Genomic DNA, 11,690 nt, shown 5'->3' with positions numbered 1-11,690 from the left:
GAAAAGAAAAGAAAGAAAAAGAAGAGTTGAGAGCAACAAAGGAACAAATTCCTCCTCTGGCCTGCACAGATTTATGTACCTAATGTATACCCGTGCATATATGCCTAAAATACACACAGAAGCCAAGCATGGTGGTGAACCGCCTATAATCCCAGAACTGCCAAAGTGAAAGTAAGATGCCAGCCTGGGCTACGTGAGAGACTGTCTCAAAACAGCATCAACCAAAACTTGGCATCTAGAGTGAGCTGAAAGACAGAAGAGACAGGACGCCAAGTGAGACGCAGAATAGAAGGACCCCCACCCCCGCCCCCCGTCCCTCAGTAGCTGTCACACTCAAAGCTAAGGCCACCACAGACTTTTATTTAAAGCTTGGCTAGGGAAGCGCTCCAGAAGCGCTCGGGAGCGCACAGGTGCCGGAGCTCCAGCTGGTGGGCGGGGCTCCGGAGAGGCGGGTTCTCATTGGCCAGAATGGACGTCGCCCATTGATTGGACTTCCGGGGGGCGGGGCTCCAGATGCCCACGGCGGGCTGGCGGGGCCGGTACCCGTGCCTACTTCTGCGCGGGGATCATGTCGTCGATGGCCTGGCCCTTTTCCAGCTTCTTCTCCATCTCCACCATAAGCTTCACGCCATCCACCACCAGCTGCACCTGTTCAACCTCGGACGAGCCCAGCCGATCGGCGTTGGAGATGTCGAACACGGCGCCCACCGCGGCCGTGTCCACGCCACCTGCGCGGGAGCAGAGGCCACCCCGGAGGCGTGAGCAGAGAGCAGAGGTGCGGGGGTGGGGTGGGGTGGGTCGGGGGTGGGAATGTGCCCAACTGCGAATGCCCCGGGACTTCGCTGTTCACAAAGTCACCGGCTCACAGTATTGCGCACCACATGCCTGGATTTTAGCGTGAGGTTCCCCACCCCCCCACCCCCGCTCAACCATCCAAACCTGATGACCCAAGTTCAATTCCCAGCACCCACGCGGTGGAAGGAGAGAACTGACTTCTGAGAGTTGTCCTCTGACCTCCACTTAAGTGTCTTGGAATGGGAGTGCCCTCTCACACAGATAAATAATTTAATTAAAAGAAAAAAAAATATATATATATATATACTCGGGAGGCAGAGGCAGGCGGATCACTGTGACTTTGAGGCCAGCCTGGCCTGGATAGCGAGTTCTGGGACACCCAGGAGTACATACAGTAACCCTATCCCAAAAATAAATTATATGTATATATGTATGTATGTATGTCTCGAAAAACCAAAAAAAAAAAGAGTGGCTGCCACATTCCATTTACAGATGGAGAGCCTGAGGCTCCAGTGGAGGATCAGAGATGTATGTAGCAAAACGCACGTCAGGTAGTCTTGACCCCAGAACTTGCCGGGATGCCCCCTCCACAGTAAAGAGCCCTCCCCAGACACCGCGGGGCAGGGCGAGGCGGGGCACGGGGGGGGGGGGGGGCGCCGCACCTGTGCCGCGCTTCTGCAGACGAAGACGGGTGAGAATCTCCTCGAACTTGGGGTGCTTGCTCAGGTTTGCCAGCTTCACGTGCACACCTCCGCGCAGCCCGGTGCCCAGGTTGGAGGGGCAAGTGAGCACGTAGCCCAGGTGCTCGTTCCACATGAAGGGGTGACCAGCCTTTTTGAAGATCTCCTCAATCTGCAACGGGCGGTAGGGGGGGAGGGGAGGGAAGGACATCAGGGATGGGGTGTAAATGCAGCCTGCCAGGTGGGTTCTGAGGGTCTAGGTGTAAGGACATAGGTTGCGGTGGGGGGTTCCCAGGGGTGGGAGTGGAGAACCAAGCAGGAGGAATTCTGCCCAGAGATGGGGGCGGTCTTCAGACCCTGGGGGTGGGGATGAGCTTAGATCGAATGCAGGCTGCGGGGGGAGGGGGCTGGGCTCGGAGGGGGGGGCAGCAGGAGGCTTGGGAATTCGAGGTGGGGTCCGGAAAAGGTGGGGCTTAGGCTAGCTAGGGCTGGGACCGGAAAGTGAGGATGGGTTAAGAGGCGTCTGAGCGGTTGGGACGTCCTTGGGGAGTGGGAAGGGTGGAATTAGAAAGGGGCGAGTTTGCTGTGTGTGCACGCATGTGTCTGGGCATATGTGTGCAGGCATATGGTGTATGAGTGTGCGTGTGCGTGTGTGTAAGAGACAGAGATTGGAAAGTAGGTGGGGAAAAAAATCAGTGAGGGTTTGGTAAATGTAGTAAATGTTGAAGGGGAGAGGCCGGTCATGGTGGCGCACACCTGTAATCCCAGCACTCAGGAGACAGAGGCAGGTGGATCGCTGTGAGTTCGAGGCCAGCCTGGTCTACAAAGCGAGTCCAGGACAGCCAGGACTACACAGAGAAACCCTGTCTCGAAAAACAAAACAAAACAAAACAAAAACAGGCGGGGGAGGAGTCTTGGGAACTGGGCGTGATGGATTCGGAAGGGCGGGGCTGGGTGTGGGAAGGGGCGTGGCTTACACTGTGGGCGTTGCCGTCAGGACCCAGTCACCCACCTTCTGCAGGCCCACGCAGAAGCGGCGGAAAACCTCCTTCATATTGCCTCCCTTCTCCATGGAGATCACACGGAGGTGGTCCTCCTCGTTCACCCACACCAGGAAGCTTTTGTTGTCGTTGTGCCTAAGAAAGGGCAGTCAAAGGCCTAGAAGTCAGCAGGAGCCCCCGTGGCCCCGGACTTTGTCCAAAGACAGTTCCTCCCTTTGGGCACTGGGGGCAAGTCTGCAAAACTTCAGATCTGAGGACGAGGACTCTCAGGCGTCCGGGTCCCTGAAAACCTTCATCAGCCCGTAAGCTCAGCACCCAGAAGACTAAGGCAGGAAGATCCTGAGTTCGAGGCCAACCTGAGGCACAGTACCCTGCCCCTCCTGCGACCACAGGTCACACCAATCCTGTTGATCCATTCTGATGACAAGCTTTGCATCCCAACATTCTGAGATTTCAAGCCATCATCAGTTTATTGAAATTACCCTGGGGGCGGGGGGGGGGGGGTGGAGAGATGGCTCAGTGGTTAAGGACTGCTCTTCCAGACGACCTGGGTTCAATTCCCAGCACCTATATGGCAGCTCACAACTGTCTGTGACCGCTGTCCCAGGGGATGCAACGCCCTCATAGAGACGAACACGCGGCCAAACACCAACATACATAAAACAAATATAAACAACTTTGAAATTATCCTTAACGTAACAATTTTATTTACGATTATTTTTTATTCACAAAAGGGAGTCCTGGCATGTAGCCCAGGCTGTCCTTAGAACTGGTAATCCTGCTTGCACCTGTGCAGTGTGACCATTTCAGGCATGCACCACCAAGCCTGGCTTTATTCTTGTTATTGTTGTCGTCGCTGTTATATTTTCATATTTGTATTTTGCTGTACAGCGGAGTTTTTAAAAATAGTCTTTATTGAACGGCATAGTTTTTGCCATCAAGTGATCCCACTGCCTCAGGCCTCTGGAGTAGCAGCTACTACAGGGGTGTGTGATCATACACCTCGCGCCAGCTGGGATTTGAATCCAGGGAGTATAAACGTTTTTGTTTTGTTTTCTTTTTTTTTCTTTTCTTTGCCATACTAGGGATTAAACCCAGGTCCTATGCATGCCAGGCAGGTGCTTTACCGCTGAGCCACACACCACTCCAGCTCCCTTTTTCAGTTTTTATTTTGAAGGTCAGGCTGGCCTCAAACGCACCTTAGTCCAACTGACCCTGTGCTTGAAGCCTCCTGCTCACCCTATGGCCACTAGGCCTGGCTACCGTGGATTCGCTACACTTCCTTGGTCCAAGTTTTCTTTTTTCTTTTTTTTTTTTTTTTAATATTTATTTATTTATTATTTATACAGTATTCTGCCCAAATATCTGCCTGCACACCAGAAGAGGGCACCAGACCTCATTGAAGATGGTTATGAGCCACCATGTGGTTGCTGGGAATTGAACTCGAGACATTTGGAAGAACAGACAGTGCTCTTAACCTCTGAGCCATCTCTCCAGCTCCCCCAAGTTTTCAAAAGTATGACAGAGTGGCCAGAGAGAAGCCAGAGGAGCCAGGAGAGAGAGAGAGAGAGAGAGAGAGAGAGAGAGAGAGAGAGAGAGAGAGAGAGACTTACCAGATGCCACGGGCGTCGGGCCAGTCCCGGGCCATGCCTGAGGCCAGCAGGAGAGGAGACACGGGCTTGTCAAACAGGAAGTGGTCATCAATGAGCTGCTGCTGTTCTTGCTCCGTCATGCTCTTCAGAGGGTAGTATTTGCCCTTGAACTCGCCTGTCAGGCTGTTGAGAGCTGAGGGGCCAAGAGAGAGCGGTCAGCAGCCTGCCTCGCTTTAGCTGGGGTGTGGAGGCTGGAGGACCCCGATTTGCCGCCCCTGGGCCTGGATATCAAGGAGGTTTGAGGCTTTGGATTTGATTGTTACTTATTTTGCTCCCCAAGTTTTGGTTTGGGATGCGTACCATCTCATGTACACCTGCGCTTGCAGTGTAAACCTTGCTCAACCTAATGTAATGTTGACTGGTTAATTAAAAAAAAAAATGCTAGGCCGGGCGTGGTGGCGCACGCCTTTAATCCGAGCGCTTGGGAGGCAGAGGCAGGTGGATCTCTGTGAGTTCGAGGCCAGCCTGCTCTACAAAGTGAGTCCAGGACAGCCAAGGCTACACAGAGAGACTTTGTCTCCCAAAACAAAAGATTCACTATAGGACTCGGAGGCAGATGGATCTCTTTTTTTTTTTTTCCAAGTTTTTTTTTGTTTTTGTTTTAAGATTTATTTATTTATTTATGTATACAGTGTTCTGCCTGCATGTACACCTGCACACCAGAAGAGGGCATCAGATCACATTACAGATGGCTGTGAGCCACCATGTGGTTGCTGGGAATTGAACTCAGGACCTCTGGAGGAGCAGTCAGTGCCTTTAACCTCTGAGCCACCTCTCCAGACCGCAGACGGATCTCTTTAATTTAAAAAAAAAAGATTTATTTATGTATTATTATGTATACAGTGCTCTGTCTGCATGTACGTCTGCAGGCAGAGGAGGACATCTGATCACATTACAGATGGTTGTGAGCCACCATGTGGTTGCTGGGAATTGAACTCAGGACCTCTGGAAAAGCAGACAGTGCTCTTAACCTCTGAGCCATCTCTCCAGCCCCGGATCTCTTTAATTTTGAGACCAGCATATGAGCTACATAACAATTTCTAGAACAGCCAGGGCAATGTAGAAAGACCACGCTGCAAACAAAATAAACAAACAACAACAAAAGTAAACCCCAATCCCCTGCCAATAAAAGAGTAACCACTCCCCACTATAGAGTTTACACCTTGTGCCAGCCCAGCGTTTGGGAGGCTGAGACAGAAGCCCAGCCAGGGCTATACAAAGAGTTTCTGTCTCAATGAAACCAAAGAAAAAGAAACTTGCCCTTACGACAAACATTTGTAATTGTCTGTTTTTATTTCCTGTTTTTTGAGAAAGTGTCTCACTATGAATAAAAGGCTGGCCCTTCAAATTCGTGGTGGTCTTTCTCCTCTGCCTTCTAAATACTGGGATTACAAGTGGAGGGTGCCAGGCCCAGCCCAACTGACAGGAACAGTTCTCTCCCGTGTTGCCTCGACCATCCTGAGAAATCTCAGCTCCTCTCTCAGCCAGAGCAATGTTTGCTAATTTCATGAGCCAATGAGTGAAGGAGTGAGCACTGAGCGTGAAGACCCCGGGTTAGCTGAGTGCAGAACTTCCCAGGTTCCCTCAGTGTGCGAGATGCCCCCCCCCCCCCAAACATCCAGCTCAGGTAATGCAACCATCCTTCTCCTGGCTCCAGTGACGTCGGAACCAGAACCAGGTGCAGCGGTTGCGAAACTCACCCTCCACGGACAGCTTCTCCACGGCGCGGCGCTCTCCGCGGGAGCAGTGAGGGGGCAACGTGTAGCCCTTGATGCTGCGGCCAGTGCGCACGCGGCTGCTCAGCACGTAGTTGGGGTCCAGGTCGTCTCCACCCTGGGGAGCACTGGAGTTGAGTCAGGGAAGGCAGGCCTGGCCGTCCCCAGTCTCACTCCAGATCTTCCATAAGTCTCACGGCAGGTCCCCAGGGTCTCCACACTTCCTCCTGGGTCCTGCCTCAGAACCTCCAGGGTCTCCCCCAAGCTTCCTGGGTGTCACGCCCCGGCCCCCCCTCCCGTGTACCCGGGCACTCTCCCCACTCCTGGGCCTGCCCTAGATCGGCTTAGAGCCTCCGTAGAGCCCCTCACACACACACCCCCAGATCCTTCCAGGTCCCCCCTATGTTAGCGCTGAGCTCCTTCCTGCGCCGCACCGTGCCTTACTGGCCACCACCTGCCCTAGGGATCCTCAGGTCCCATTCTTCCTTGCGGTATTCTCCCTCTGTCCCTCCTTCTGTCTCGATTTGTATCCCTATCTCTCCTCCTAGCCTGTTTCTCTGCCCTCTCTCATCCCTGCCACGTGCCCTGGGGCCACTGACCTTCAGGTTTTCGTGGTTGAGATCGGTCTTATGCTTGTCTGTGGGTTTGTAGCCACCATGGCGGTCCTGGATGATGGGGTCAAATAGGTCCTTGAAGACAACGTAGGACTCCTCGTCGCCCGCCACACAGCCCACCGTCATGATAAAGGGGTGACCTGAGGGACAGAGCAGAGGTCAGCATCTGAAGCTTGGGTCTGTGATGGATGTAGGTGTCCAATTTGGTTAAAAAAGAAGAAGAAGAAGAAGAAGAAGAAGAAGAAGAAGAGAAGAAGAAGAAGAAGAAGAAGAAGAAGAAGAAGAAGAAGAAGAAGAAGAGCTGTGCCAGGGACCAGGTAAATGAGTCCAGAGGTGTTAGGGCTTCTTGGAGTCCCCAAATTGTAGCATGTTAGCCTAAAATGTTAGGAAACACACGGAGGATCCGGGCAAGAGGCTTGAAGGACCCACTTATGGGTAAGGAGTATGGCTCAGTGGTAGAGCCCCTGCCTAGAATCCCCCAGTGAGGTGCTGGGGGTGTGGCTCAGTGGTAGAGTCCCTGCTTAGAATCCCCGAGGGAGTGGCTGGGGGTGTGGCTCAGTGGTAGAGCCCCTGCCTAGAATCCCCCAGTGAGGGGCTGGGGGCGTGGCTCAGTGGTAGAGTCCCTGCTTAGAATCCCCGAGGGAGTGGCTGGGGGTGTGGCTCAGTGGTAGAGCCCCTGCCTTCCATTCAGGGAAGAGGTCCTAGATATCATTCTAGAGATGAGAGAGAGGGAGGGGAAAGAAAAAAAGGGAAGAGGAGAAGGGAGGGGGAGGCAGTCGGGAGGGAGCTAAGGCTTCCTGGGATTGGCAGGCCAGGGACAGTCTGTCCAGTGGCCTTTAGCCCTCTGGTATGTCTGTCCCGCTGCGGGCTCACCTGGGTTGTCCACTCCAGTCTGGATGACATCATCCAGAGTGAAGCCGGAGGGCGTCTCCTTATCCCGAAGCTTTTTGTAGAGGTCGGGGGTCAGCACCTTGGCCATGTGGTTGTTGTGCTGGCTGAGGTCGGGGTACTCCTCCGCCGGCTTGTAGTTCAGCTTGAACTTGTTGTGGGTGTTGCCGAACGGCATGGTGGCGGCCTGTGGGACGCTGGAACCAAGGGAATGCAAAGTCTCACACTCAAGAGCCCAGCTGCCGGACGGACGCTTCCGGTCAGTCGGATTTTGAGGCTTGAAGCAAGGGAGTTCCCCCTCTCTGTGAACCCCCCACCTTGCAAGGAAACGTCAGGAGCCCAAGTTGCCTGGTGTGGCACATCTTGGCTGTGTGACCTGGCTGGGGACCCAGTCTCTGTGCCTGGGAAATGAGGGCAGGCGAAACTGTTTGATTAAATGGGCAGTGACATAAAAAAATAACAGGATCAGCTGGGTGGTGGTGGTGCACACCTTTAATCTCAGCGCTTGGGAGGCAGAGGCAGGTGGATGTCTGTGAGTTAGAGGCCAACCTGGTCTACAAAGAGAGTTCCAGGACAGCCAGAGCTATTACACAGAGAAACCCTGTCTCAAAAAAAAAAAAAAAAAAAAAAAAACAGGATCGGGGGTTCTGGGAGTCTTTTGGCGGAGGACTTGCCCAGCATGCACCTTGGATTTGGCACCCAGCAGAACCGGCTCATGTGGCAGCTCATGCCTGTAATCTCAGAGGGTCAGGAGTTCAAGGTCATCCCCAGCTACTAGAGAGCTGGAGGTCAACCCGAGCCACGTGAGATCCTTCCTCATCTCAGAGAGGCTGAATATAGGCCTTGGCTGGATACGATGGCCCATGCCTGTAATTCCAGCTCGCTTAAACAGAGGCAGGAGGATTGCAGTGGCTTCAAGGCTAGCCTGGGCTACAGAGTAAGACCCTGACTCCAAAAATAAAATAAAATAATAGTAATAATATCAATATAATAATAATAATAATAATAATAATAATAATAATAATAGAGCAAAAGGTCTGGAATTGGATGGTCTGGGTTTGAATCTCACCTCTGCTACTTACACTAAAGCTGTGTGGCTTTGAGCGACTCACCTGACATCTCTGTTTACTCATCTGTAAAGTGAAGACAATGGCCGTGCGTGCCTCTTTCAAGGGACTTAAAGACAGGTAAGGCACATGGGCCAGTTCCTGGCATATAGCACGTAAATATTTTATTCAGTTATTGTTCTCAGGTCTGTGGTGGTTTGAGTGAGAACGGCGCCATAGGCTCCCATGTCTGAATGTTTGGCATCCGGTTGGTGGGACTTTTTGGGAAGGATCAGGGGGCGTGGCCTTGTTGGAGAAGCTGCGCCACTGGGGCTGGGCTTTGAGGTGTCAAAAATCCACCCTAGTCCCGATTAGCGCTCTCCACCTCTTGGGTGTGGATAAAGACGTGAGCTCTCAGCTGCTGCTCCAGCATCGTGCCTGCCCGACACACTACGCCCCTCCCCCTGCCCCCGCCGTGATGTTCATGGACCCTAACCCTTTGGAACCGTGAGCCCCAAATTAATGCTTTCTTTTTTCTTTGTTAAGTTGCCTTGGTCGGTGGCCTTTTGGCACGGACATTGATAATGAACTCCGACAACCTCGGTGTGAGGACCCAGGCAAAGATTGTGTGTACACAGCTAAAGGAAACAATAAAGGAGGCTTCCTACCTAAGTTTCTCCAGGTTAGGGTGTAGGAATGGATCTGGGATACAGCTTCCCCTCTCCCAGCCCCTCTTCCTTCCACTGTCTTCAGGGTTCACTTCAAAACCCACACCCCTAAGTCACTGCTGTGTGGCCCCAGGCTAGCGACTAGACATCTCTGATATCTGTCTCCTTGGGACCGAGGCTGCTAAACACAGATCTGGCTTCAGGCTCCAGCCAGGATTCCAACAGTCACTGTCATGTTTTCATTTGTGTGTGTGGGTTCGCGTGTGTGCACACACGTGTGAGCATCTGAATGGTGGGCAAAGAGTGACCTCAGGTCCAGTCACAATGTTGTATTTTGGGGTGGGGATGGGGGCAGCTGTTTGTATGTTTGTGTTTGAGGCAGGGTTTCTCACAGCCCTGGAGTTAGGCTGGCTGGCCATCCAGCGCTGGGGACACCCATCTGTCCCCACCTCACCAGCAGTGGCATTACAGGTGTTTTTCTTTTCTTTTCTTTTTTTCTTTCTTTTTTTTTTCTTTTTAAGGTGTGGATTCTGGGATTTGCTCTAAGCCCGATTGATGCTGACTGAGCCATCTCCTGAGTCCTGTTGCTTGTATTTTATTACTATGACTTTACTTTATTGCTTTTATCCATTAGAGCACTGCGGTGGGGGGCGGGGGATCAGGGCTGGAAAGGGGGTGGAGTGGGAGGGAACGTTGGTGGACCAAGCTGAGAGAAGAGGGTGGGGTAGGACAGAGACCCAAAGCCCTTGAAGCTGCTGCTTTGTGGCTATTTTTAGATACCCCCCTACCCCCACCCCCCTACCCCCAGTTACCACTTGCCCCTCCCTTTCTGTCAGCTCGGCTTGCACTAAGTCAGCACAGGAACAGGTGGGCTGGGGTGGTCAGGAGGACACACAGCCAGACCCTGGGGCTCAAGGACACCCTGGGCTTCTAGCCCAGATCTCTGCTTTAAGAAGGTGTTCTCCCCCCCCCCCCGCCCCCAGCCCTGTCAGGGACACCCTAGGAGACAGGACACTGAGGCAGAAGAGAAAAAAAAAAAAAAAAAAAAAAGCCCTGAGTTCCAAAACCCGTCACAGAGACCCTGAGATCTCAAGGTAAACTGAGTCAGGCAGTCCCACCTTCAAGATTCCAGAGACAGACAGACAGAGGGACTGAAAGCCAGACAGGAGCAGACAAGACAGTTCATGAGGTAAAGGCAGGGAACCTCCAAGTCTCTTGATCCCCAGACACACAGGCAGAAGGAGAGACCCAAGTCCCCAAAGTTGTGCATTGTGACCCTGTCTGTCCCCCAATCTCAATCACTTGCTCTCTCTCTCTCTTTTGAGACAGGGTTTTTTGTTGGTGGTGGTTTGGGTTTGTTTTTTTTTTTTTTTTTTTTTTTTTTGCGACAGGGTTTCTCTGTGTAGCCTTGGCCGTCCTGGACTCGCTTTGTAGACCAGGCTAGCCTCGAACTCACAGAGATCCACCTACCTCTGCCTCCCGAGTGCTGGGATTACAGGCATGCGCCACCACGCCTGGCTCCCCCAATCATTCTTAAAACTTGACAACCACAGAAAGTCGGGGACAAGGAGACACAAGGTCACAGGGACACAACACAGACCCACAGGGTGCCTCAGTGTGAGCAGGCAGTTGACGCTGCTAAATGCAGTTCCGGACTACGCTGCCTTGCATGCGGGGACACTTGAGCAGCTGTTGAGCCCTGGGTAAAGCCTGGACATTTGCCCCCCACAACTTGTTCTGCATAATCTACAAGAATAACACTACGGGGGTGGGGCAGGTGAGAAGACCCTTGGACTCCCGTGCCCCAACACTCCCCGTAGGCCCTACCTGGCTGGGCTGACTCCTGAGAGGCTGTCTGCGCTGTGGAGTTGATGCTGACCCGAGGGCAACCCCCACAGCCCCCGGGTTATATAGGAAAGCCTGAAAAGTGTGATTGGCCAGAAAGGGGCTGTCCCCAGGGAGGGGCCCCTGAGGGCAGCTGAGCTCTCAGCTCATTGCCTGGGCACCGTGCCCACCCCGAACCCAGGCGTGCCGCTCGCCCAGCCCCATGGCCTTGTATGGGCTGCCCCTCAGGTTGACCTGCTCACTGCCTCCCAGACCAAGTGCTGAGTCCGAGCTGGCGGAGGACAGCTGGCCCCCCGCCGGGAACACGCAATAGTAATACTATGGGTGTCCCAAGCACGTAGAAGCTCTGGCCCCCGAGCCTGTTGTAGCCTGCCTCAGGGCCCCCGCAACCTTGACCATGGCCAGCACCCTCCCTTAGGCTCTCCGTCTGCTGAGCGTCAGCATCTGGGAGAACCATTTTGTTTTTTGTTTGCGTTTTTGAAATGGGGTCTTTCTCTGTAGCCAAGTCTATCCGGGAACCCACTATATATATAGTCCAGGCTGGCCTCCTGAGTAAGAGTACATGCCTGACTTCATTTTATTTTTTGTTTGTTTGTTCTTTGAGACAGGGTTTCTCTGTGTAGCCCTGGCTGTCCTAGACTCGCTTTGTAGACCAGGCTGGCCTCGAACTCACAGCGATCCGCCTGCCTCTGCCTCCCGAGTGCTGGGATTAAAGGCATGCGCCACCACGCCCGGCTCAACATTTTTGGCTTTTTGAGACAGGGTCTCACTATATGGCCCAGTCTG

General features: G+C 53.1%; 1 protein-coding gene across 1 annotated transcript; it reads right to left on the bottom strand.

Moving 5' to 3' along the window:
• Positions 1-387: 387 nt before the first annotated feature.
• Positions 388-11,049, bottom strand: Ckm (creatine kinase, M-type). Its single transcript, XM_051162527.1, has 8 exons — positions 10,887-11,049; positions 7,331-7,542; positions 6,443-6,597; positions 5,829-5,961; positions 4,090-4,261; positions 2,488-2,611; positions 1,458-1,647; positions 388-728 (listed from the first exon to the last, which is right to left on the bottom strand). Exons 2-8 carry the CDS (start codon positions 7,521-7,523, stop codon positions 550-552), a joined length of 1,146 nt encoding a protein of 381 aa, XP_051018484.1. The 5' UTR covers positions 7,524-7,542; positions 10,887-11,049; the 3' UTR covers positions 388-549.
• Between the last annotated feature and the right edge of the window lie 641 nt (positions 11,050-11,690).

Source organism: Acomys russatus, chromosome 19, assembly GCF_903995435.1.
Source record: "Acomys russatus chromosome 19, mAcoRus1.1, whole genome shotgun sequence".
Lineage (NCBI taxonomy): Eukaryota > Metazoa > Chordata > Mammalia > Rodentia > Muridae > Acomys > Acomys russatus.
Note: the sequence above shows the minus strand (reverse complement) of the source record. Positions and strands in the feature narration are given on the sequence as shown.